The sequence below is a fragment of the Coregonus clupeaformis genome, chromosome 20, assembly GCF_020615455.1.
Source record: "Coregonus clupeaformis isolate EN_2021a chromosome 20, ASM2061545v1, whole genome shotgun sequence".
NCBI lineage: Eukaryota > Metazoa > Chordata > Actinopteri > Salmoniformes > Salmonidae > Coregonus > Coregonus clupeaformis.
The window spans coordinates 37368088-37395957 of record NC_059211.1 but is presented as its reverse complement, the minus strand read 5'-3'; the positions used below and the strand labels follow the sequence as shown (position 1 = coordinate 37395957).

General features: G+C 47.2%; 1 protein-coding gene across 2 annotated transcripts; it reads left to right on the top strand.

Moving 5' to 3' along the window:
- Positions 1–1155: 1155 nt before the first annotated feature.
- LOC121533339 (dynamin-2) lies at positions 1156–26591 on the top strand. Of its 2 annotated transcripts, XM_041839178.2 has the most exons (23): positions 1156–1461; positions 1737–1979; positions 8637–8710; positions 9094–9243; positions 9362–9441; positions 9542–9665; positions 9827–9925; positions 10443–10603; positions 10695–10837; positions 10924–11059; positions 11153–11220; positions 11384–11522; positions 11680–11766; positions 11874–11944; positions 12106–12157; positions 12383–12409; positions 13658–13771; positions 20513–20622; positions 22722–22833; positions 24267–24431; positions 24733–24971; positions 25055–25180; positions 26180–26591. In XM_041839178.2, exons 2-23 carry the CDS (start codon positions 1765–1767, stop codon positions 26217–26219), a joined length of 2532 nt encoding a protein of 843 aa, XP_041695112.1. In that variant the 5' UTR covers positions 1156–1461; positions 1737–1764; the 3' UTR covers positions 26220–26591. The 2 variants fall into 2 exon arrangements, with proteins under 2 accessions (XP_041695112.1, XP_041695113.1); XM_041839179.2 differs by lacking the exon at positions 12383–12409.
- Positions 26592–27870: the final 1279 nt, after the last annotated feature.

Genomic DNA, 27870 nt, shown 5'->3' with positions numbered 1-27870 from the left:
AAGGTGAGCATTTGCCCACTGAAGTCGGTTATGATGCTGAACTGCAGTCAGGTCAAGACCCTGGTGAGGACGACGAGCACACAGATGAGCTTCCCTGAGATGGTTTCTGACAGTTTGTGCAGAAATTATTAGGTTTTGCAAACCCACAGTTTCATTAGCTGTCCAGATGGCTGGTCTCAGACGATCCTGCAGGTGAAGAAGGCAGTTGTGGATGTCCTGGGCTGGTGTGGTTACACGTGGTCTGCGGTTGTGAGGCCAGTTGGATGTACTGCCAAATTCTCTAAAACGAAGTTGGAGGTGGATTATGGTAGAGAAATTAACATTACATTCTCTGGTGGACATTCCTACAGTCAGCATGCCAATTGCATGCTCCCTCAAAACTTGAGACATCTGTGGCATTGTGTTGTGTGACCAAACTGCACATTTTAGAGTGGCCTTTTATTGTCCCCAGCACAAGGTGCACCTGTGTAATGATCATGCTCTTTAATCAGATTCTTAATATGCCACACCTGTCAGGTGGATGGATTATCTTGGCAAAGGAGAAATGCTCACTAACAGGGATGTAAACCAATTTGTGCACAACATTTGAGAGAATTTTTTTTTTGTGCGTATGGAAAATGTCTGGGATCTTTTATTTTAGCTCATGAAACATGGGACCAACACTTTAAATGTTGTGTTTATATTTTTGTACAGTGTACTTAGTGTCAACACAATCAATAAATAATGTTTTATTCTCAAACTTTTCTCTGGTGTTTATTGATGATGAACCCTGGAGTGATTTTCTCAGGCTTACAGTTGGTTTCAAGATATTTTAGAAATATTTAATCTAATATCTTTTGGATAGAGATCCCCCTACCCACAACTGATTTTATACTGCACTGCCTCTCACTCACACACACACTCTCTCACTGCCAAAGAATGCAGCCGTGTTATTTACAGTAGATGAATCGTGCAGCATGGCTCCAAACTACAGGGCCAAGACGGCAGTCATTGCGAGGAGGGTGTGATTTAAATAGCCCTGGGCTGGAGGCGGGGAATATTACCTGTCTGTCAAACAAAACAAATATTATAACTGGCCATCTCATCTGCTCATAGCTATGAATGGGCGTGCAGACTGTCTGGCAACTCCTGCACAGATTTGTACGCATGCGCAGACAGTGAAACCCGTTAGCTGTCAAATTGATCAAACTGTAATCGAGTTGTTTCACTGGCTTAACCGAGTCAAATCAGACCCAAAGTCCACCGGAGGAAATGTTACCTTCACGATTCTCTCTTTGACTTTTTGGGATCGCCTTTTCCAACAGGAAATAAATATAAAACACAGGGTGCAACTTGCGTTTGGGTCAGGCTTGCTCGCGCAGGGAGTCTGGACCACGGCGGTGCCAAGTCGGACTTGACAGTACCAGTGCTAACATTACCAGCAAGACAAGAGAGACAACGAATTTTTAGACCGACTACCAGGTATCTAGATAGCCGCTAGCTAAAAAATTGAAATAAGTGATACATATACAAACTTTCTATTTGTTTTAGTGGCATGCCGATTCAATAAACATCAACCAGGGCCAGCACTCACTTGAAGTTGTTGTTAGCCCTGCGTTAGCTACAGCAGTAGCTAGCTCACTGTTTGTTGTCAGCTCAGCTATCAAAATATCCCAAATAACATTAATTATTTTTGAATGCCTTCATGTATTACTGTGTAAATTTGATTGTGGTCAATTATATGTCATTCTTCCCAGGCTAACCGATCCAGAAAGTTCGGTCCGGATGGTGTTGTCTGTACAAATTCAGGTGGTTGACAGTCGGACGGGAACTGTCGCCATGGGCAACCGGGGGATGGAGGATCTGATCCCCTTGGTGAATAGGCTCCAGGATGCCTTCAGCACCATTGGCCAGAGCTGCAACCTAGACCTGCCGCAGATAGCTGTCGTAGGTGGCCAGAGCGCAGGCAAGAGCTCGGTCTTGGAGAACTTTGTGGGCAGGTATGGTAGTCAGACCTAGCTAGTGATCATCAACAATAACACATCAGCTAATGCACCAGAACCATTAAGGTGCAGGAAACCATTCATGATGTTATTCAATAATGGGTTATTCAGATGCTGGCTGTGTTGGGTTTTGAGTTTGGCAGAGATTCATGGTTCCCAACAGTTGACCTCTCCAAATGAATGCACACAGCAGACAGACAGCCTCTCCTATTCAGTGAGCGCTAGCATGGGTTGTTTACTAAACCCTCTGCCAAGGGTAGCTGTGTTTGTGAAGCAGCTGATCGTTCTGGATAGTTACAAATTAGTTAAGTTATGTGACAATAGGCATGATGTGTAACAAGTGTTTTCAGATCAGAGCAGATGAAGGAGAGTGGAGACAATGAGATGATCTCCTTTTCCCTCAGTATGGTTGGCATGCAGTGTGGGCTCCTCAGAGGAGGAAGGGAAGGACCATCCTATTCAGTGAATTTCATAAAAATGTAAATAGTGAAAGATTTAAAGTTATCCTTTTTAGATAAAACTATACTAAATATATTCACGTCACAAAATAACTGATTAAAACACACTGTTTTGCAATGAAGGTCTACAGTAGCCTCAACAGCAGTCTCTGGGGTAGCACCACCAGTGTATCTGCTAAACTGCTTGCTGTCAGAGCATGTGAGCGGAGTTTAGCAGTTGGAAATCCCGCTCATTGCTCATGGAGTGGCGCACGCTCCATGTCCTTTCCAACCACTCCGCTAAAAACCACTCCGCGCTCACAGGAAAAAAAACTGCCGCTACAAATTCGTTCCATTCATTAAAATCACAATTTAACCAACACCAACATATTTGTGACTACCTGGACCTACCATTTGGTTTTGAAGTATTGAAACCAAACCATATGGATTTGAATAAACATGAAAATGTGAATGTAAGAAGCACACATTCAAAATAAACACTCTAAATAGGTCAGGAGCCAGACAAGGACCCTAAGAAGGAATGAAAATGAATTATTTAGGCTATATTATTTCAATTATTTCAAGGCTATAGCCTTCAAAGAAATACATTGTGAAGCATTTGCGAGTGCGACACTAGGCTGGTTGGGACAAAGCACTCACCATTTAAACAACATTTTGTTGTATTAAATCATTAATAGTCTATAGATTGCGCATATAGGCTGTGTTACAAACTGGCTTGTAGCCTGTAACAAAGAGGGAGACAACGCAGAGATAGAAATAACAAACATATTTATTAAATAAAGTAAACTATATCCAAGTGACAATGGTGTGTATAGTCAGTAGTGTAAGTGAGTGGATGTGTGCATAGATGGTGATAATGAGGGATGGTGAGAGGTGCCAAAACAAATGAACACAAAGAAGCCCCAAAATGCCACACCCAAAAACATTGGGTCTGCATGGGGAGAGTCTCCTCGAGGTATGGGGGAAAGGTGTATTTATCCCCAGGACACACTCGAGCCAAGGTGTGTCCCATTTCGCTGACGACCCTCCCAGCTCCGCCCACCGTCATCCAATTAAGGAAAACAAGAATTCGGCAGACGGACTGGGAGGGTCGTCACGGCTGTGACTTACTTAGAATTAAATACAAATTAAACGAAAAATGACATATTAGTGCCTTTTGAATTGAAACACCAGTTTGGCCAGTCTGTGGCTTCAGGGTCATGCGAATTCGGCAGACAGAGTGGGAGGGTCTGGGGACTACCGAGGACCCCGGAACACCACACCTACCAAAAAACAAATTGTAAATAATTCACAAATATATATACATAAACACAAACGAAATACTGCCCTGGTTAACCCTACCCCACTGCCCCTGCCAACCTCGTCCTCCCCAGATCTCAGCAACCTTTTAAGAGGAAAGAAAAAAAAGAGGACGGCAGGGAACAGAAGAATTTACCCTTAGCCCTGAGAACAGGACATTCGTTTTTCCAATGACCTGAACCCTGACAGTAGTGACACTCTTGACTGAAGTCAGCTTTACCATGGGAGCCAGGCTCAACCCTGGATGAATTTATCCCCAGGACACACCCGAGCCCAGGTGTGTCCCATTTCGCTGACGACCCTCCCAGCTCCGCCCACTGACATCCTATTAAGGAAAACAAGCAGAGAGAAATAATTCGGCAGACAGAGTGGGAGGGTCGTCACGGCTGTGACTAACTTAGAATTAAATACAAATTAAACTAAAATGACTTATTAGTGCCTTTTGAATTCAATTTTAGAATTAATTTTTAGAAACACTAGTTTGGCCGGTCTGTGGCTTCAGGCTCATGCGATGGTGCCAGGAGAGCAGGCCAGCAGCGGAGGATATCCTCTCCACACTTGCAAAGCCACTGGGGATGCTAAACACCCTTTAGGCCACTCTTGCCAGGCTGGGCAGAGATGCAGAGTTGTTTTTAATTATAGATAGGTAGGCCTAAAGGTTTTTAGGTAAAATAACCCAATCAAAATGGAAAGCTCCTTGAACGTGGTAATATGCCAGGACTATTGGGGCCAAAATCAATTATGGCCTATTGTATAGATATTAGAACAAAAATGAACTTTAAAAATATATATTTTTTGTTTATAAATACTTGACACACTTAGTTATCTACCCACCTTTTAGCATTTGCACAAAATAAGTACTCAATCATGTTTTTGGGATAAGTGTATTTTCAGATTCCACAATTATTTTTTGTTGTGGAGAGTACATCACCGCACTCCCTCTCTTGCTCTTGGTCCTCATCTTTGTAAGTCACCTTGATTTAGCATCTGTGTGTTTTATCAGTTTCTTTATGAAAATATTTAGTGAACTCCATGACAGTAGCTAAAGCAAGGGGCTATAGCAGCACACAAGTAGACTACAAATGCATGCTGGACCGGGCATGCCCTGAGCTCGTGAAGTGAGCGCTACTGGAGCGAAATTGGAGCGGGCGAGAAGGCCGACACTCCAGCCTTCTGGAATCTCGCTCCGCGCTCCAGTCAAATTTGGCACGCTCCGCTCCAGCTCCACTCCGCTCACATACTCTGTTTGCTGTACACTGTACTGCATGATTGTAGCGAGTTTACTAATGTGTTAGTTCTAGTAGTTATGCAAATACGGTGACAACGATGTAGGCTGTGTGTAGTGGTTATGGTATGAAAAGGTTTTTTAGCCTGGTCACAGACAGCTGATGTGTTGTGCACCGACGTTCACAAGCGAAGGGAAAAGGTGAGAGGAGGAGAGTGTGTAGATGCGAGAAATAATTATAGAATGAACAAATTGATGATGCTGTTTGTATGTGGCTGCTATGAAAGTGAACTGTGTATTCATTCTGCCGATTCTGTTGAAAAATGTATCTTAAACAGAAGCAAACAGAACGAAACGGGGATAAACCTGAATTTGTCCAATCGAAACTCTTGTTTGCAACTGTTTGAACTAATGATTACAACCTAGGTCAGCTAGATGCAGGCAAGAGTGTGCAAGGCAGTATTCAATGTGTCACTGTCTGTCACCTTGATTACTCCAATTTGTCTCTCGACCTGTGCACCTACGTTATAAACTTTCATTCGTAGGCTAGGTTGTAACAACCTCATGATGAGTATAGGGAAAATTTGAGTATCATGATGTTATATTGAACTGGGTGAATGGGAATATGAATGACAGTCATCCATTATGCTGTAATAGAAGGCCATGCTCATAAAAAATGTAAGTGTCCTCCCTAATCTTAAACAGCACCAACCGCCACTGTTGGCATGTGAGAGTGAAGTGGGTACTGGATGCTTGAAATGGTTGTGTGACAGTAGTGATGATGGCTGTGTGAGAGTGATAGCTGTGTAACAGTGACCAGCACTTGGTGGCTTATCTAGCAGGGGCCCTGCTGAGGACTGGGTCTGTGCTGAAGGGCTGGAGTCAGAGAGAGGTCAGGGAACAGAGCCTGCCTTGGAGCATGTGTGCAGTCAGTCAGAAAGTTTTCAGTCCGACAGTCAGTCAGTCAGTCAGTCATTAAGCTAACAGAGCTGAGCTGAAGAGGGCATTGTGTCCCTTCTCTCCTCTCTGTGTGCTGATGCTTGATGTCTCCTCCTTACTGACTGACAGCCATATAAGCAGGACCTCTTTCAGACAGGCATGATGCAGCCTCAACTTCATTTCCTATAAACTGACACTGGAGGAGTGTTGGAGAGCTGTTGACCTGGTGAGAACTCTCTCTGCTGCCATACTGCACACAGACACACACCCACAGTAACAGGCTAACAGCACAACAACACTGCAGCTTCCCCTTGGCAGAATGTGTCCCCTTTATCAGTCTTTCCATCTCTGACTCACTGACTTCATCTCTAAGGGCTGAATCCAGCTGTATCTCCCACCCTGAGTGTCAGTCCTTCCTCTCTCCAGGCATGTTGTGTTGTCACAGCTGAATTATAAATGGTAGGATGCTGTAAAATAAATACAAAACGGGACAACAGGAAAAAGGTGGCACTCTGAAGTTGGAATGAAAGACTAGAAATACGTCACTGTTTTCCACCCATTATTGCTTTGTACTTGATACTGTAGCCTGAGTGGGGGCTTGTTTTGACATTGAGATGTAGAGCTATTGTATACTTAGCTCAGCAGGGCTAGACATGTTTCAGGTTCCAGTGTTGTGTTTGATATCATCTTTCTCTTGTCTTTTAAAAGTAAAACAAACCTCCATTAGCTGTGTCATAGTCATCACACATACAGTGGGGAAAAAAAGTATTTAGTCAGCCACCAATTGTGCAAGTTCTCCCACTTAAAAAGATGAGAGAGGCCTGTAATTTTCATCATAGGTACACGTCAACTATGACAGACAAATTGAGGAAAAAAAATCCAGAAAATCACATTGTAGGATTTTTTATGAATTTATTTGCAAATGATGGTGGAAAATAAGTATTTGGTCACCTACAAACAAGCAAGATTTCTGGCTCTCACAGACCTGTAACTTCTTCTTTAAGAGGCTCCTCTGTCCTCCACTCATTACCTGTATTAATGGCACCTGTTTGAACTTGTTATCAGTATAAAAGACACCTGTCCACAACCTCAAACAGTCACACTCCAAACTCCACTATGGCCAAGACCAAAGAGCTGTCAAAGGACACCAGAAACAAAATTGTAGACCTGCACCAGGCTGGGAAGACTGAATCTGCAATAGGTAAGCAGCTTGGTTTGAAGAAATCAACTGTGGGAGCAATTATTAGGAAATGGAAGACATACAAGACCACTGATAATCTCCCTCGATCTGGGGCTCCACGCAAGTTCTCACCCCATGGGGTCAAAATGATCACAAGAACGGTGAGCAAAAATCCCAGAACCACACGGGGGGGACCTAGTGAATGACCTGCAGAGAGCTGGGACCAAAGTAACAAAGCCTACCATCAGTAACACACTACGCCGCCAGGGACTCAAATTCTGCAGTGCCAGACGTGTCCCCCTGCTTAAGCCAGTACATGTCCAGGCCCGTCTGAAGTTTGCTAGAGTGCATTTGGATGATCCAGAAGAGGATTGGGAGAATGTCATATGGTCAGATGAAACCAAAATATAACTTTTTTGGTAAAAACTCATCTTGTCGTGTTTGGAGGACAAAGAATGCTGAGTTGCACCATACCTACTGTGAAGCATGGGGGTGGAAACATCATGCTTTGGGGCTGTTTTTCTGCAAAGGGACCAGGACGACTGATCCGTGTAAAGGAAAGAATGAATGGGGCCATGTATCGTGAGATTTTGAGTGAAAACCTCCTTCCATCAGCAAGGGCATTGAAGATGAAACGTGGCTGGGTCTTTCAGCATGACAATGTTCCCAAACACACCGCCCGGGCAACGAAGGAGTGGCTTCGTAAGAAGCATTTCAAGGTCCTGGAGTGGCCTAGCCAGTCTCCAGATCTCAACCCCATAGAAAATCTTTGGAGGGGAGTTGAAAGTCTGTGTTGCCCAGCGACAGCCCCAAAACATCACTGCTCTAGAGGAGATCTGCATGGAGGAATGGGCCAAAATACCAGCAACAGTGTGTGAAAACCTTGTGAAGACTTACAGAAAACGTTTGACCTGTGTCATTGCCAACAAAGGGTATATAACAAAGTATTGAGAAACTTTTGCTATTGACCAAATACTTATTTTCCACCATAATTTGCAAATAAATTCATTAAAAATCCTACTATGTGATTTTCTGGAATTTTATTTCTCATTTTGTCTGTCATAGTTGACGTGTACCTATGATGAAAATTACAGGCCTCTCTCATCTTTTTAAGTGGGAGAACTTGCACAATTGGTGGCTGACTAAATACTTTTTTCCCCCCCTGTAAATGAACATATCCCTGCCTGCATAGGAAAAACCTATACCGGTATGTAAGCCCTCCACAAATAAGTGTTGCAGCAGTAGTAAAGATGGCGAGGTTGAGAGAGCTGGTCTAGTATTTCAGACTCGGATAAAATGTGCTAGCTCGACTTGGCCAAGTGTGCATTGGCTCTGAGCCTCTGACTGCCCTGGCATTGTGCCTCTGAGAGTGGTGCTTCCTCTACAGAGCTAACACACAGACACACTGTGTATCTGTTGTTTGGCAGTGAGACAGATGCCTGAGGGGTCAGTCTTTTATCTCCTAACTCTTCTATTCCTCTATTCCCTTTTCTTCTCTCCTCTTACTGACTCTTCCGTTCATCCCCTCTTCCTTTCTCTTCCTCTCCTCTAAGGGACTTCCTCCCCCGGGGTTCTGGCATCGTCACCCGCAGACCCCTGGTCCTCCAGCTCATCTCTGCCAGCACAGGTAACACACACACACACACCCACACACACTCTTGACAAATAAGTCTATAACTGTAGGCTACATCGCATTAAACTGCTGTCACTGTGTGTAGATATGACTCCCCACCAGGGGGCAGAGTCTGTCTGTCTGCAGGGACAATTATGGAATGCTGCTAATTGTACACAACTATAGGAGACACAGTACTGCTCTGTTCCCCCCCAGATATGGGGAACAGCAATGATGTCATATATACAAACTAGACTAGATATCTGACGCCTGACGTATGTGTCCGAAGACCACTGGTATAATGTATTTCTATTTTTATTTGATGTCTGTGGGAAATGGGCATTGACCCCCTGCATCTCTCTCTCTCTCTCTCCCGCCCCCCTCCTCTCTCTCTGTAGAGTATGCAGAGTTCCTCCACTGTAAGGGGAAGATGTTTTCAGACTTTCAGGAGGTTCGCCAGGAGATCGAAGCAGAGACAGTGAGACTCACTGGAACCAATAAGGGTGTCTCTCCTGTCCCCATCAACCTACGAGTTTATTCCCCTCACGGTACACACACACACACACCATAGTGTACTACTCTTACACACTCCCCACATGGTAACACACCCTACATCTCAACCTGAACCGGATGCTTCAATGCATAAATATGTCTGTCTGTCCTCAGTGTTGAACCTAACCCTGGTGGATCTGCCTGGCATTACCAAAGTGCCTGTAGGAGACCAGCCTGCTGATATAGAGTACCAGGTCAGACACATCAGTACAATTTAACTGATATTATAAGACCATTTCTCCCACCCTTCTCTCCTTCCTTCATAAATAAAGTTGTATTGTATTTGTTCCCCAGGTGAGGGACATGATCATGCAGTTTATCTGTAAAGACAATTGTCTGGTCTTGGCTGTGACTCCAGCTAACATGGACCTTGCCAACTCTGACGCTCTCAAACTGGCCAAGGACGTCGACCCTCAGGGTGAGACCAGCAGGACAGAACGTCTCCCCCAGCACCTTTTCACATGGCCCAAATCATAGAAATAAGATTCTTTCTTCATTCTTATTCCTATGGTCCAGATAACCAGTACATTGGAAGTGAATTTAAAATGGGTACTATTTGACTTCATTGTTTTCAACCAGGCCAGCGGACCATAGGGGTGATCACTAAGTTGGATTTGATGGATGAGGGAACGGATGCCCGGCACATACTGGAGAACAGGTTACTGCCACTACGCAGAGGTACATGGGGTTTTATTACCATAACATCCCCATAACGTCCCAATAATGTCCCCATACTGTTCCCATAATATCCCCATGATGTTTCCATAACATCCCCATAATGTTCCCATAACATCACCAGTGACCAGGCTGAGGTAAGTGTTGAAATGGAGGCTTGATGTCCTCCTGCCATGCTGAGCTGAGCTCATGGGTTGAGTTACAGTATTACAATCAGTGCTAGCCTGCCCTGGGAGTGAGTGAGTAAGTGAGTGTGTGTGTGTGTGTGGAAGGGGGTCAGGGTCTAGGCTGGCTGGCTGGCTGGGTAAAGCTGTGCCAGGTGCAGGGTCATGCTTGATGCTTCAGAGGTAATACATTGGACATGGAGCCTACTGTTAGTGCTGCTGTTACAGTAGAGAGATTAGAGTTGAGCTGCCTGAAACCTCTGCTGGCCTGCTGAAATCAGATGGCCTTCTGAACCCTGTAGTGATGTGTAATGCATGGAGACACTGCTTACTCTCTACTCGCCTCTCCTCTCCAGGTTATATCGGGGTGGTGAATCGTAGTCAGAAGGACATTGATGGGAGGAAGGACATTAAGTCAGCTCTGGCTGCCGAGAGGAAGTTCTTCCTGTCTCACCCTGCATACAGACACATGGCTGACATCATGGGCACCCCCTACCTACAGAGAGTCCTGAACCAGGTACACACGAACACACACTGATACGTTTTGACCAGATAACTGTTCAAATCAGCTTTTTCTTTATTGTGTGTGTATGTAACTCTCTCTACAGCAACTGACCAACCACATCCGAGACTGTCTGCCAGTGTTCCGCGGTCGTCTCCAGAGCCAGCTCCTAGCGCTGGATAAAGAGGCTGAGGAGTACAAACACTACAGACCTGACGACCCTGCACGCAAGACCAAGGCCCTGCTACTGTTAGTACAGACACACACACACACACACACACACACACACACACACAGCTAACATAATACACAACGCTCTCTTGATGTGTGTGCAGGCTGATGCAGAAGTTTGCAGCAGACTTTGAGAAGCGTATTGAGGGCTCAGGAGACCAGGTGGACACTATAGAACTGTCAGGAGGAGCCAAGATCAACCGCATCTTCCACGAACGCTTCCCCTTCGAACTGGTCAAGGTCAGCCTGGGGGTCTGTATGTGTGTGTCTCACCAGCTTTCGCTCAGTGTGTGTCACCTCTTACTTTGGGTGTGTGCGTGTTTGTATCTTCAGATGGAATTTGATGAGAGGGAGCTGCGGCGGGAGATCAGCTATGCCATCAAGAACATCCATGGCATCAGGTGTGTGTGTGTGTCAGAGAGGATACATGCTTAGTTGGGCTCATGGGTCTCTGTCTATCTATCTGGCCTGTCACCACTCCTATTTTGCTCTCTCTCTGTGTCTGTCTGTCTGTCTGTCTGTCTGTCTGTCTCTCTGTCTCTCTGTCTCTCTCTCTGTATCTAGGACTGGTTTGTTTACTCCAGACCAGGCGTTTGAGGCGATAGTGAAGAGACAGATAATGAAGCTGAAGGGTCCCGGCATTAAATGTGTGGACATGGTCATCCAGGAGCTGATCAACACTGTACGCCAATGCACCACCAAGGTAACCACCACTGCTGTGTGTGTGTTTGACAGTAACTCCATCATCATATCTCTTGTTATTTGCCAGGTCGCAGTTGTAAATGAGAACTTGTTCTCAACTGGCTTACCTGGTTAAATAAAGGTTAAATAAAAAAATAAAAAATATTTATTGTCTCTAGTTGGGTTCCTTTCCAAGACTGCGAGAGGAGACGGAGAGAATCGTGACCACACACATCCGGGACAGAGAGAGTCGAGCTAAAGACCAGGTCTCACACATACACACACACACACATAAGCACACACACACACACACACAAACACACATACACCAACCTTAAAATATAGTGACTGTGTGTGTGTGTTCTCTGTACAGGTCCTGCTGCTAATCGATGTACAGTCGGCCTACATCAACACTAACCATGAGGACTTCATTGGCTTCGCTAAGTGAGTTGTCCCTGGTTAGTTGTCCCTGGTTAGTTCTCCCAGGTTAGTTCTCACTGTCTATGTTTTCCGGTCATCATCATATGTGGGTTGGACATGATGATTAAATGGAGAAAAATTGTCAGATGGGAGAGTGACTGACTGTGTGTGTGTGTGTGTCCCAGTGCGCAGCAGAGGAGTGATCAGACCAATAAGAAGAGCATTGCAGGAAACCAGGTGAGTTTCACATAGCTCAGTTACTTTATCTCAGGTGATGAATGTCTTAGGTTTTATTCTCTGATGCTAATACGTGTGTTATGAGAAGTTAACAAATGTGCAACTGGACTGGAATAGCAGCTGATGTGGAGGTTTACTGTATGTAGGAGGAGCAGGTGAACCTGCCTGGGCACACAGTGTCTGCTCCATCCTAACATCCCTGTTCTCTCCTCTCTCCTGTTCCAGGGTGTGCAACCAGTCTCCAGTCTAATAGTATGAGTAGTCCAGTCTTTGTAAGGCTAAACCCTCACTGCTGACTCACGGCTGCCCCCTACTGGGACACTGTTTGTACCTCTCACTGGTTGTCTCCTGTTCACCAACCTCTTTAACCCACAGCTCCACTGCTCTCTTTTCCACCGTCTTTCCACAGACTGCACTCTGGCCCTACTCCCTCTTCCTGCTTCTCTCTCTCTCTGTGTGTGTGTGTGTGTGTGTGTGTGTGTGTGTGTGTGTGTGTGTGTTGTTTTGTATGCAGCACAAAATGGCGCTGAGTTGTAAACTTGGCTCGGATCTCAGATCCAAGCGCAGCTGTCTGGTCACTCACTAAACACAAACACTAGGGACTAATGGAGGTGTGTGTGTGTGTGCATATGTGTGTCCCTGCCTCATCCCCCTTTCTCTCACTTCCTCCTCTCTTTCATCCTCTGCCCAAATCTGTCCGTTTTTAGCCATCAGCTCTTTTCTTCCTTCCTGTCCTCCTCACAGTTTCTCTCTCCCACAGTTCTACAACAGTTGTTTTTCTCTGGCACTATTTCTTGGTACTATTTTACCATACCGTACCTTCCATGTCTTTATCATTTCTAATGTTTATTCCCATCATGCTCTTTGTGTGTCGCTTTGTATTGGTCAGAGAAATGTGGTAAAGGACTTGGCAGAAATTACCACTAGTGATTTAATGACTGGGTGAGGGGGTATTTCACTTTTCTAACTGATCCTCTTTGTCTCAACAGCTGATATCTCTGTGCATGCATTACAGTGCCTCTCTCAATCTATGTGCATGTATATGGATCTCTGTCTATGCATGTAGCATGCAGTATATCTGCTCTCTCCCACACTGTGACCCATATGTAAGATACATCATCACACCATCTCACTCTTTTTCAAGCTAAGCTCCACAGCACCTGCCTCTCTATCTCTAAACCCCTCAGCTCAGAGCCAGTCTCCTGAGCAGAGCTCTACAGTGATAGTTCACCCAGACTACATATTGACTCTTCTATTTACAGCATTCTAACATGAATCATCTACCTGAACAATTCTAATGCTAGGCTGTAGCTAAGTAGACATACAGTACAAACCCAGATCTTAGCTAACTGACATAAGGGCTTCATAGCCTACTATCTTTTGTATCCATGAGATGAGGTAACTTTGTAATCTGAGTGAACTATCCCTTTAATCCCTCCCACCTTAACCTCCTCTCAGTCCCTCCCCTGACATCACCCCTGACCTCAGATCTCTCCATAGGTAATCCGTAAGGGCTGGCTGACCATCAACAACATCAGTATCATCAAGGGCGGTGCCAAGGAGTACTGGTTCATCCTGACCGCTGAGAGCCTGTCCTGGTTCAAGGATGACGAGGTGAGCACAGAGTCACTGATCTGGTCTGATGATGAGACTACTGCAGCTTTACTATTGAGGCTTACTAGTAGAGTAGTGATGGGGGAAAAGATCGATACAGTTACATATCAGGATATAATTTTTGACGATATATCGTATTGTTTTGACAATATCGCAATATTATTTTTGCGCTAGTTGGCTGTACTTGCACCAAGAAACTCCAGTATTTTTCCTTCATAGGTTGTTTTTCATCTTCTTTTTAAATAGGGAGACCGTTTTCTTTCCTGCACTAATTTCTATGACTGATCAAAACTAGTTTTCTCATGGCTCTCTCTTGTCCCTCTGCAGCAGACATACAGTGCCTTCAGAAAGTATTCACACCCCTTGACTTTTTCCACATTTTATTGTGTTACAGCCTGACTTTAAAATTGATTAAATTGAGACTTTGTGTCACTGATATACACACAATTCCCCATAATGTCAAAGTGGAATTATGTTTTTAGAAATGTGTACACATTATTTTAAAATGAAAAGCTGAAATGTCAATAAGTATTCAACCCTTTTGTTATTGCAAGCCTAAATAAGTTCAGGAGTAAGAATTTGCTTAACAAGTCAGATAATAAGTTGCATGGACTCACTCTGTGTGCAATACTAGTGTTTAACATGATTTACCTAATCTCTGTACCCCACACATACAATTATCTGTAAGGTCCCTCAGTCGAGCAGTGAATTTCAAACACAGATTCAACCACAAAGACCAGGGAGGTTTTCCAATGTCTCGCAAAGAAGGGCACCTATTGGTAGATGGGTAAAAAAAAAAGCAGACGTTGAATATCCCTTTGAGCAGGGTGAAGTTATTAATTACACTTTGGATGGTGTATCAGTACACCCAGTCACTACAAAGATACAAGCGTCCTTCCTAACTCAGTTGCCGGAGAGGAACGAAACCGCAAAGGGATTTCACCATGAGGCCAATGGTGACTTTAAAACAGTTGGAGTTTAATGGCTATGATAGGAAAAACTGTGGATGGATCAACGACATTGTAGTTATTCCACAATACTAACCTAAATGACAGAGTGAAAAGAAGGAAGCCTGTACAGAATAAAAATATTCCAAAACATGCATCCTGTTTGCAATTAGGCACTAAAGTAAAACTGCAAAAGATGTGGCAAAGAAATTAACTATATGTCCTGAATACAAAGCGTTATGTTGGGGGAAAATCCAACACAACGCATCACTGAGTACTACTCTTCATATTTTCAAGCATGGTGGTGGCTGCATCATGTTATGGGTATGCTTGTTATCGGATTACATTTTTTAAAAACGGAATAGAGCTAAGCACAGGCAAAATCCTAGAGGAAAACCAGTTTCAGCTTTCCACCAGACACTGGGAGACAAATTCACCTTTCAGAAGGACAATAACCTAAAGTACAGGGCCAAATATACACTGGAGTTGTTCACTAAGACAACATTGAATGTTCCTGAGTGGCCTTGTTACAGTTTTGACTTAAATCAGCTTGAAAATCTATGGCAAGACTTGAAAATGGCTGTCTAGCCATGATCAACAACCAACTTGACAGAGCTTGAATAATCTTTTTAATAATAATGTGCAAATATTGTACAATCCAGGTGTGAAAAGCTCATAGAGACCTACCCAGAAAGACTCACAGCTGTAATCGCTACATAAGGCGATTCTAACATGTATTGACTCAGGGGGTTGAATACTTATATAAATTAGATATTTCTGTATTTCATTTTCAAAAAATGTGCCCAAAATTCTAAAAACATGTTTTCACTTTGTCATTATGGGGTATTGTGTGTAGATGGGTGAGAAAAAAAACATATATTTAATCCATTTAGAATTCAGGCTGTAACACAACAATGTGGAATAAGTCAAGGGGTAGGAATAATTTCCGAAGGCACTGTATGGTGAGCAATATGTTTGGAACATCGAATCGCAATAAAATCACAGTATCGAATTGCAATACATATAGAATCGTGAGAATCGCAATACCATATCGGCACCTAAGTATTGTGATAATATCTTTATTGTGAGGTCCCTGGCAATTCCCAGCCCTATAGTAGAGGTTGGACAAAATACACACCTGAGTACCTCAGACCAACACACACACCTTTATTACACCTTTTATTACACACACATTTCTGTTAGCTACAAAAGAGCTCCAAATACTACTGTCTTCTGCAGTAGGGGAAGGGAGAGTGTAATACAGGGAATGTAGGAAAGACATGGGCAGCTAGGGTCAGAGTCATCATCATCATCAAGCAGGAAGTCTGGGGTGTACTGGCTGGGATTAGCTGTGGGAGTTGTCCGTCAAGCTGTAGTTGCGATGTGGTTGGTCAGCGGGGCTGCCATCTGTCTGCCTGTCTGTGCCTGCTGTACAGGATAGGAAGGTCTGCACAGCAAGTGTAGACAGGCAGACACACCACAACACTCTCTCAGCCTAGCTCAGCACTGCTCGCTCATGATGTCCGCAGACTGTGTGTTTGTCGGTGTGTGTGTGTGTCAGTGTGTTTTGGGATGGGCTGGCCTGTAACTTAGGTAACTCAAATGCACACATGTAAGTACAGAGCTGGCCCAATACTACTTCAACTAAGCCCCCATATTCCCCACCATACATCCCTTCCGCTCTATTCCTCCCTCTCTCCGTCCACTCTTCCCCCTGCTCCCCCTATTCCTCCTCTGGGAGTTGAGGCATTTGGAGCAGTTCACTCTGACACAGCTGGAGCTGCCCCAAGCCAAACCAACACACACACACACCTCCTTAATCATTCATTTATTGTTACTCATTATGTTCCTCTCACAGGGGTCTAATAGCAACAATTATCTCACTAACGTAATCTGTTCTAACAGCAGTGTCTATGACAACACTACTGATAGGAGAACTACAAGTAGCCTGGCTGGTACAGGAGGTTCTATTGCCAGGTTAACAAAACCCCTCTGCTCTGCTCTGCCTTCTATTTCACAATATTACAGATTACAATATTAGACTTTACTACACATATTGTACTTCAGTGTAGTTATAGGTATGCTACGAAAGGGGTAATAATCTATGGTGAAATAGTAATCATAACTATTTCTTATCCAAAGGGAAACTGGGTTGACTACTGTTAGTTCAGTTGGAGCCCTGTGTTCTCTCCATGCGCCTATGTGTGTTTGTCTCAGTGAGGGGGATGTCTACTGTAATAAATGATCCTTACTATCACAGCTATATCACCATGCTGCCCCAACACCACTGTAGGCCTCAGACACACTCCTCGAGTCAGACCCAGGCCAAGCTTGTCTCTCGCAAAGTCTCCTCTATTTCCACCGCCACAAAGTTCTCTCCCTCCCTTTTCCCTCTCTCTTTTTCTTTCTTTCTCTGGCCCTCCTTCTCTGATTCCCTCCCTCTGTCCTTCTCTTTCCCTCTCCTTTTCCCGCTCTCTCCCTCCTATTCCCCCTCTTGCTGGGTCTCTCTCCTTTTCCCTTTCCTTCTCTCACTCTCTCCCTCAGTCTCTCTGGTTGGTAGTCTCTCTGGGCCTGTACACATTCCTGGCTGGAGAACTCAAGGTTTAGTCCAAACACCCGCTTAGCTTCCAACATCTAGCTAGAGAAATCCCACATGGCCACTTCTACATTTCAACCCTCCCCCTCCTTCTCTGTCCCCCCCCCCTTCCATGTCCCCCTTCTCCCCCTCAGACTCCCACTCACAACTTCATCTCCTCCTCCTCATCTCCCCTTTTCCACAAATACAGATCACCTAGCCAAACCACCAGGCTTCAGACACCCTTTCTCTTTCTTTCTCTCTCACTCTCTCTTGTGATCTCTTACTTTTTATTCAGCTCATTCAATCATGTCTCACCACAGTATGGTCACCGTTAATTATTTTCCTTACATAAACACATACTGTACCCACTCACACACAAACACAAACTCCCTCCCATATATGCTGCTCACACTCTCTTATGTATACATACCCTCCATACGTTTAATCTAAACAATGTATACACACTAATGTCCACACACTAAACAGTGTATAATCGCTATATAACACTGAACAGACATACATTCCTCCTTCCCTCTCTCCCTGCCTGAGGCCCCACGTGCAGCCTGAGGAAAAACAGACGACCTGCGCCCATACTCACCCTATACTCTATACACACACACCCCATACACACACCCTATACTCTATACACACACACCCATACACACACCCTATACACTATAGACACGTTCCGTACAACACCCATACACTCACACTACACTATACACACACATTCCCATACAGCACCCAAACATTCTAATCTACAGACTCACCCGCAGCCTTTTACCACAGCACAGTAGTGTGTCTGTGTGTCCAGCCTGTTTGCTATATCACACAGTGAGTCTGCAGAGAGAACCAGTTTCAGATAGAGCAGCTTTGATGTATGATCCACCATGAGCAGCCTGACACACACACACAATATACTATCATACCGACCACTTACAAATATAGCAGGCCTCTAGGCACAGAACAACAACGTAGTAGCAGACAGCAAAAGGCAAACCAGCAAAGACCAATTCATCCATCTGAATGTGCGTGTGTGTGTGTGTGTGTGTGTGTGTGTGTGTGTGTGTGTGTGTGTGTGTGTGTGTATGCTCGTGTGTGTGTGTGTGTTTGAGAGAGAGTGGTGGAAGCCATTCCTTGCCCAGTCTAACCAATGTGCGGACTACTGTACACCAGTAAGACCCTGAACAGGTAGTCTGAACACTGGGACGACGGAACAGGACTCACTCTCTCCTCTCCTTCTCTCTCCCTCTTCTCTCCTTCTATTTCTTTCTCTCTTTTCCTTTCTCTTTGCTTTTTCGTCTCTCCGAAGTGTTGAAGGAGTCGGAGGAGTAGGAAGATTCTTCATGTCTCCTCTCTCTCTGTTTTATCTTTCTTCTTCTCTCATTCCTTTCTTTTATCTTGTTTTTCACCAAAGTTTTAGTTGACAAACTGGCTAAAGGATTCTCAATGTCTCCTCCTTTCTCGTCCTGAGTGAAGGGTGAAGGGTCGCACGCATGTGCGCGCACACACACTGGCTGTCCTCTTCTATGGGTCTTGGTCCTGTTCTGGTCGCGGCCCGGCCCGGTCCGGTGTGTGTGTGTGCCGGGGATCTGAGTGGCTGCATCCGAGTGAACGAGTATCCAGCCTCGACGTGGCACATTCACTCTCAGCACTGGGGATCTGCCAGTGCACTTAGGGAAGGCATAACGAAGAAAGGGATGGAAGAAGGGAGGGACTGAGGCGCCATATATGGGTTGTTGGGACCCTTGGGAATCAACTTTGGAGTGGTCTGCAGTTTCTCTCCCCTTCTCACTCTCTCTCTTGCGCTCTCTCTCTCAAGCGGTACCAGATGTCTGTCGTCTGTCGGAGCGCCAGCCTCTTTCTGTATTTTTTTTCTGCCTCTCTAACAGGAAGTGGGCCCCTCTGGAAAAAAAGAGAGTGGAATGAAGGAAGAGTCACAGGGTTCAGGAGAGACCAACACACACACACACACACACACACACACACACACACACACACAACACACACACTAGCGTGTGTGAGACAGACTTGCACCGTTCATTCTATATATATTTTTGGCTTCTTTACCTTTCCTGCTCATATAAAGTCCCCAATAGGCCATATGTTCATCCCTCTTTCTCCATCTTCCGCCTTCTCTCCATCTCTCCTACCATCCTTCCTCTCATCCTCTCTCCACTTCGTACTGTAGCGGTTTCCTGAGAATAGCCCCTCTGGAAGGGAGAGAGGGGGAGGAGAGTGGAGGAGAGGAGAAGAGTGAGGGGAGCAGGATGGAGGAGAAAGGTGGAGAAGAGAGAGGGGAGAAGGGTGGAGGAGAAGAGAGGGGGATGGAGAAATGTTGTGTTTTAGAGCTTCACTTTGAGTAATGACTTTCACATGTAGGACGGCTTCTTTCCCTCCCTATCTTTTTCTCTCTATCCTCTTCCTCTCTCACTCACTTTTCTTTGCCTGTTTTACTCTCTCTTTTTTTATCTCACTCCCTCCATTATTTTCCACTATTCCCATATTTTCAGTCATTCTCTCTGTTTTGCTTCATTTCTCCAACTGTTTTCTTTTGTTCATAATTTCTAATGATGACAGAGTGTAGACTCATGCCTCCCCTCCCAAACACACACACACACACACACACACACACACACAAACACATCCCTGTAATGGAGAGCAGTCCAGTCCCTTTATTTATCCTAGCTAGCTCTGTTTCTCTGCTGTTTCCACCATAGAGAAGAATGTTAACAAACCAATAAGACTCCTCCCTCCATGCTATGCTTAAGCAATAATGCCCGAGGGGGTGTGGTATATGGCCAATATACCACGGCTAAGGGCTGTTCTTAAGTACGACACAACGCAGAGTGCCTGGACACAGCACTTAGCCATGGTATATTGGCCATATATTACAAACCTCCGAGGTGCCTTATTGCTTTATAAACTGGTTACCAACGTAATTACAGCAGTAAAAATAAATGTTTTGTCATACCCGTGGTATACAGTCTGATATAGATATACCACGGCTGTCAGCCAATCAGCATTCAAGGCTCGAACCACCCAGTTTATAATAGAGCATATTTTCTCTGCATGCTGTTTCTGCTTTGACCAGAACAGTAGACCTATCCATGAATGAACCCTTCTTCTATCCTCCATCCCTCCATCACCATCCCTCTCTCTCCCTCCCTCCCTCCATCCATCCCTCCCTGTCTCTCTCCCTCCATCCCTGCCCAGGAGAAAGAGAAAAAGTACATGTTACCGTTGGACAACCTGAAGTTGAGAGACGTGGAGAAGAGTTTCATGTCCAGTAAACATGCCTACGCCATCTTCAACACCGAACAGAGGTGTGTGTGTGTTGTTATAGTGGTGTTATATGAGACAAGTGTATGACAGACATATCTGAAAGAGATGGAGGGTGAGGTTCAGGAGACAAGGAGACACCCTGACTTTGTGACTTCCTCACTGACTGAGAGAAGCAGTGGGTTACTGGGCTACGCTGGGTGGGACCTGGCAGGGCAGGGTGTGTTTGTGTGGACCATAGCATACCAAGGGCAGGCTCATTAAGCAGCTAATCAATGCCATAGTTCTGGACCAGATATGAGGCTGTTCTTGTTAGGAAACTATTTCACAGATCGCAACAAGAAGGAGGGAAAGAAAATAGAAAGAGGGCTGGGTGAGAGTGGAGGGGAGAGAAAGAGGGCTGGGTGAGAGTGGAGTGGAGGGGAGAGGGAGAGGGCTGGGTGAGAGTGGAGGGGAGAGGGAGAGGGCTGGGTGAGAGTGGAGGGAGAGGGAGAGGGCTGGGTGAGAGTGGAGGGAGTGGGAGAGGGCTGGGTGAGAGTGGAGGGGAGTGGGAGAGGGCTGGGTGAGAGTGGAGTGGAGGGGAGTGGGAGAGGGCTGGGTGAGAGTGGAGTGGAGGGGAGAGGGAGAGGGCTGGGTGAGAGGGCTGGGTGAGAGGTGAGAGGGGAGAGGGAGAGGGATGGGTGAGAGGGGAGAGGGAGAGGGATGGGTGAGAGGGGAGGGGTGGTGAGAGGAAGGGGAGAGGGAGAGGGATGGGTGAGAGGGGAGAGGGATGGGTGAGAGGGGAGAGGGATGGGTGAGAGTGGAGGGAGAGGGCTGGGTGAGAGTGGAGGGGAGAGAAAGAGGGCTGGGTGAGAGTGGAGGGGAGAGGGAGAGGGCTGGGTGAGAGTGGAGGGGAGAGGGAGAGGGCTGGGTGAGAGTGGAGGGGAGAGGGAGAGGGAATGTGTCAGTGTGTCCTACTGCTCCCCCTTCTCTCTCTCTCTGTGTGTGTTTGTGTGTGCATGCTTTTGTGTCCACAGTGCTGATCCCAGTGCTCTGTATGTCCCTGTCTGACATTTATCAGAACCTCAGGAAAGTCCCTGATCTAAAGGCAGGGGGAGAGAGAGAGTGAAAGGGAAAAGGGAGAAACAGATCCATGCTAAAATTCCTCAAGAGGAGAGAAAAACTCCCTCCCTGGACACAGCGGAACTGAGCGAGAAAAAGGAGAGGAAAAGAGGGGATTTGGTAACTGGTTACAATCCAGCCATTGTAACGCATTGAGTGAGTGTAGGAGTGTGGGAGTGAGGGAGTGAGTGAGTAAGTGAGTGGGAGAGAGAGCCCCCTACTGGCCCTCCTAACACCTAACCCTAATCCTTCTGGCCATCTGACCAACACCATCTCCAGCAGCATCTGGTCTACCATCCAGGCATCGACCAGGCCCTGCCTAGACCAGGCCCTGCCTAGACCAGGCCCTGCCTAGACCAGGCCCTGCCTAGCGTACAGACACTTGAGATCTCATGAGATACTGTATGTGGTGAGACTGCTCCAAAACACTCAGACAGCCTTCGACTGGAGACAGACAGACAAATACACACACCACCAACACACACACCACCAACACACACACCACCAACACACACACCACCAACACACACACCACCAACAACGGCAGCTTAGAAAACATGAGAGGGAGAAACAAAAGGAGAGGAACAACAGAGTGATTAAAGAGAATGTTTAACAGATGTGTGTTTGTGTGTGTGGGCGAGCGTGTGTGCGTGTGTGTTTAACAGATGGGTTTTAGACAGCTCCAGATTCCTGCCACTGTCAGACGCAGCGGCGTCTCCCTGACTGAGCGAGGGGTAGAGGGAGGGAGAGAGAGAGGGGAGGGGGAGAAGTAGAAAGGGGGAGATGAGAAAGAGAGAGAGGGGAGAAGTTTAGTGATTCATTGTGTGTGAAGAGGTGTGTTCCAGCCCTGATAACATGCCCTGTGTGAGACCTATGGTGTAGTCATGTGTATGCATATGGAATGCAACTTCAAACCTGGAGAGGAAGGTGACTGTTTGACTGTATCTGTTATAATTGTTGGAACGTATATAAGGACTATAGGTTCCTGGAGCTGGGTAATGTAGGTTGATGACGTAGCTGACTGTATGTAATGTTATTGTAGGAATGTGTATAAGGACTACAGGTTCCTGGAGCTGGTGTGTAGCTCTCAGGAGGAACTAGACAGCTGGAAGGCTTCTCTGCTGAGGGCCGGAGTCTATCCTGAGAAAGTCACTGTGAGTACCCTACTCATAACCCCTGACCCCTAAACCTGACCCCTAACCTCTAACCCTAAACCATGACCTATAAAGTAACTGAATATTGTTATCCTGACCCCTAACCTCTAACTTCTCACCCTGACAATATCCTACACCTGCCCTAAATGTCCACTGCCTGGCTACCCTGCCCCTCCTCTCTCCTATCTCGTCCCCTCTACAACCCCTCCCCTCCCCTTCTGTCGTTGGCAGCTCACAGCTGCATTCCTGGGCTGTGATGTCAGTGTGTGTGTGTGTGCGCGTAGACTCACAGAGAGATGGCCTATCTGTTTCTAATCAGCACTGCTCCCCTTCTCTCTTCTCTATCCCCCTCCCCTTCTCTCTTCTCTATCCCCCTCCCCTTCTCTCTTCTCTAACCCCTCCACTTCTCTCTTCTCTAACCCCTCCCCTTCTCTCTTCTCTAACCCCTCCCCTTCTCTCTTCTCTAACCCCTCCCCTTCTCTCTTCTCTATCCCCCTCCCCTTCTCTCTTCTCTATCCCCCTCCCCTTCTCTCTTCTCTAACCCCTCCACTTCTCTCTTCTCTAACCCCTCCCCTTCTCTCTTCTCTAACCCCCCCCTTCTCTCTTCTCTAACCCCTCCCCTTCTCTCTTCTCTAACCCCTCCCCTTCTCTCTTCTCTAACCCTTCCCCTTCTCTCTTCTCTAACCCCCTCCCCTTCTCTCTTCTCTAACCCCTCCCCTTCTCTCTTCTCTATCCCCCTCCACTTCTCTCTTCTCTAACCCCTCCCCTTCTCTCTTCTCTAGCCCCTCCCCTTCTCTCTTCTCTAACCCCTCCCCTTCTCTCTTCTCTAACCCCTCCCCTTCTCTAAAGCCTCCCCTTCTCTAACCCCTCCCTTCTCTCTTCTCTAACCCCCTCCTTCTCTCTTCTCTAACCCCTCCCCTTCTCTCTTCTCTAACCCCTCCCCTTCTCTCTTCTCTAACCCCTCCACTTCTCTCTTCTCTAACCCCTCCCCTTCTCTCTTCTCTAACCCCTCCCCTTCTCTCTTCTCTAACCCCCTCCCCTTCTCTCACCCCTCCCCTTCTCTCTTCTCTAACCCCTCCCCTTCTCTCTTCTCTAACCCCTCCCCTTCTCTAACCCCTCCCCTTCCCCTCCTTTCCGTCATCTCCCCTCTTTCTCTTCTTTCCAATCTATAGTATACTATATCTCTTCATCACCTTACCCCTCTCTTTCACACCTTCACCTCCACTCCTCTCTTTTCCCTTCTCCCCCTCTTTTATGTCCATCAATTCAATTCAAAAAAGCTAACAGCCACCTCTCTCTCCCACTCTTTTCCCTCCCTCTCTATCTCTCCATCCCTCTCCCCTTCCCTCCCTCCTCTCTCTCCATCACTCCCTCCTCTCTCTCTCTCTCCATCCCTCCCTCCTCTCTCTCTCTCTCTCTCTCTCTCTTACCAGGTGGATGGGGAGTGTAGTGGTTCTAGTGATAGTTTCTCTATGGACCCTCAGTTGGAGCGTCAGGTAGAGACCATACGGAACCTGGTGGACTCCTACATGAACATCGTTTACAAAGCCATCAGAGACCTCATGCCCAAGACTATCATGCACCTCATGATAAATAATGTAAGGCTGTATATCTGGCTGTCTGTCTGTCTGGGGATGTTCCAGACCATCTTTAACAAATGTTATCACATCTCATAACACCTGGACAGAACCACATTGTTATCATAGCAGTCTGATCTATAAGCATAGTACACTCTCAGGTTGTACAGCTGATGTACAACCTATATGACACGGTTGTGATACAGATATTTTGAGTTTTTCTGCACAAAAATGTTTAGACAACCATGGTTTTGTGTGGTGCCTCGGTCCCTCTCTCTCTCCTCCTTTCTCTCTCTCTCTCTTTCTCTCTCCTCCTCCCCAGGTGAAGGAGTATATTGGTAGTGATCTCCTGGTGCATCTCTACTCTCTAGCAGAGAAGTGTGTGTTGATGGATGAGTCTCCAGAGCAGGAGCAGAGGAGAGAGGAGGTGCTGAGGACTCACTCTGCCTTGAAGGAGGCGCTGGCCATCATAGGAGACATCTCTACCTCCACCTCCTCTACTCCTCTACCTCCTCCTGTTGACTCCTCCTGGCTGCATGGAGCCCCTGAGACCAGCCGCAGGTAACACACACGCACGCGTGTACATATGAGTGCATGCACACACACACACACCATAACTCTAACCCCCATCCTCCCTCCACCAGAGGCCCCGCCCCCATGGCCCCACCAGTCCCCTCCCGCGCTGCACCCCATGGACCAATCAGCAACCACGCTGATACCACCCAGTCTCCACCCACCGGACTCATCAGACCCCCCCCTAATGTACCCAGGTAACCATGATGATGATGTTCAAAACTTTATTCATTAGCTATTTGTTGGAATTCTCTGCGCGTGCACAGAGCCAAACGTTGGGCTGCAGAGAAAGAGGGAGGTTATTTGAACTGGATGGGGGTCAGCTGGAAAATGTGTTTCTCATCAACCCCAGTATACAGACCCTCTCTCTCTCAACCTCAGTTCTCCTGGCATGGATTTGTTTTACTGCTCTCCATTTTTCCTCATGCAATATCTCTCTCCCCTCTGCTCCACTTCTCTCCCTCCACTCATTCCTCCCCTGCTTTTGGACCGTCTCTTTTTCTTTCTGCCTCATTTCCTCTTCAACTGTTCTTTTGGGCCTCACCCATCATCCCTTTCAAGCCCCTCCCTAACTCACTCCCTCCATAACTCTCCCTCTCCTTTTCTCTACCTCTATCCCAGGAAAATTACAAGCCCTTTTCTCCTATTTCACATTACAGGAACACTCTGCCAGTACACACACACCAAAAGATTCCTTTGTCTCCACAGGGATCTTTCCTGGTCAGCACTAGCAGGAATGCTCACTGATTTTTCAACAGGACTTTCCTCCTGAGTGCACACTATTTGCTTTATGAGATCTATTGTGTATTACTTTGTTTTAATAATTTTAAAAAAACATTGTATGAATTGTATAGTACTCTAATACTTTAAATACATCATACTACATGTGTATGATGTACTGTGGTGTGTCCTGTAGTAACCTGACGTAGCAAGGCGTAGAAACGCCTGAAACTAGATCCCCTACATACTGGGCTTGACGAGAAGAAATGTTGGGAGGTTCTCTTCTGCACTGTTCAGCCAATCCAGTAAATGTGGAGGAGGAGTTAAGATGGAGTGTCGCCTTGTTAACGTCCAAAAGCAGCAGTCACGTCACAGGCTCTCTTTCCATTTCCCCTGAAAACCGGAACATTCGGTGGTTGGGGACTCTGCACAGGCTAGTCCAGTAGTAATGGTCTCTCTTCTCTGTCCCTTTCCAGGAGGCACCCCCCGGCTGTCCCCACAAAACCATCCCACTGACCCCTCCCCTCAACACAACACTGCCTCTGATAGCACAACTACCGGTACATCATACAGTCTGTCAATCAGATGGATAATTTTACTATTTTTTTAATGCCTTTTTTAACTTCTTTGACAAATCCCAATTGCACCCCTATCCCCTACCTCCCAGACACTTGCATATATCTGAAATGATTGGATAGGTGTAATCAATGTGGTGATCATTTCTACTAGTCTATTGAAGGGCAAGGTGAAGCCATCACCATATTGATCATTTCTACCCATTCCATTTGGGAGTTGAAGGGCCATTCTAAACACAAATATCCATCTACCATTTTGCTGGAGACTCTTACCCAGAGCTTGTCCCCTCACCTCTCTCTCCCTCCCTCCCTCCCTCCCTCCCTCCCTCCCTCCCTCCCTCCCTCCCTCCCTCCCTCTCTCCCTCCCTCCCCCCTCTCTCTCTCTCTCTCCCTCCCCCCCACCTCTCTCTCTCTCCCTCCCTCCCCCACCTCTCTCTCTCTCCTCCCTCCCTCCCCCCCTACCTCTCTCTCTCTCCCTCCCTCCCTCCCCACACTCTCTCTCCCCTCCCTCCCCCACTCTCTCTCCCTCTCTCCCCCACTCTCTCTCTCAACCTCTCTCCCCCCATCTCTCTCTCCCTCCCTCCCCCCTCTCTCTCCACCTCTCCCCCTCGCTCTCTCCCCTCCCCACCGCTCTCTCCCCCCTCCCCCACCGCTCTCTCCCCCTCCCCCACCGCTCTCTCCCCCTCTCTCCCCCACCTCTCTCTCCACCGCTCTCTCCCCCTCCCCCCACTCTCTCTCCCCCTCCTCTCTCCCCACCTCTCTCTCCCCCCCCCCACCGCTCTCTCCCCCCCTCCCCCCCCACCTCTCTCTCTCCCCCTCCCCCCCCACCTCTCTCTCTCCCCCACCGCTCTCTCCCCCCCTCCCCCCACCTCTCTCTCCCTCCCTCCCCCCACCTCTCTCTCCCTCCCTCCCCCCACCTCTCTCTCCCTCCCTCCCCCCACCTCTCTCTCCCTCCCTCCCCCCACCTCTCTCTCCCTCCCTCCCCCACCTCTCTCTCCCCACCTCTCTCTCCCCTCCTCCCTCCCTCCCTCCCCCACCTCTCTCTCTCTCTCTCTCTCTCTCTCTCCCTCCCTCCACTCCACCTCTCTCTCTCCCTCTCCTCCCTCCCCCACTTCTCTCTCTCCCTCTCTCCCTCCCCCACCTCTCTCTCTCCCTCTCTCCTCTCCCTCCCCCCCTCTCTCCCCCTCCCCCACCTCTCTCTCCCTCCCCCCCACCTCTCTCTCTCCCTCTCTCCCTCCCTCCCTCCCCCACCTCTCTCTCCCTCCCTCCCCCCCTCCCTCCCCTCCCTCCTCCCTCCCCCCACCTCTCTCTCTCCCTCCCTCCCCCACCTCTCTCTCTCCCTCCCTCCCCCACCTCTCTATCTCTCCCTCCCTCCCCCCTGCCCTTCCCCCCTCCCTCCCCCACCTGTCTCTCCCCTCCCTCCCCCCACCTCTCTCTCTCCCTCCCTCCCCCCACCTCTCTCTCTCCCTCCCCCCCACCTCTCTCTCTCTCTCCCTCCCTCCCCCCACCTCTCTCTCTCCCCCCTCCCCCACCTCTCTCTCTCCCCTCTCCCTCCCCCCACCTCTCTCTCTCCTCTCTCTCTCCCCCCTACC

Bases quoted from the DNA above. Each gene is read 5' to 3' on its own strand.
- LOC121533339 (XM_041839178.2), top strand. From the start codon at position 1,765: ATGGTGTTGTCTGTACAAATTCAGGTGGTTGACAGTCGGACGGGAACT. The intron at 9,666-9,826 runs GTGAGACCAGCA...GTTTTCAACCAG, and splicing joins CAAGGACGTCGACCCTCAGG to GCCAGCGGACCATAGGGGTG. The intron at 12,158-12,382 runs GTGAGTTTCACA...CTCCTGTTCCAG, and splicing joins AGAGCATTGCAGGAAACCAG to GGTGTGCAACCAGTCTCCAG.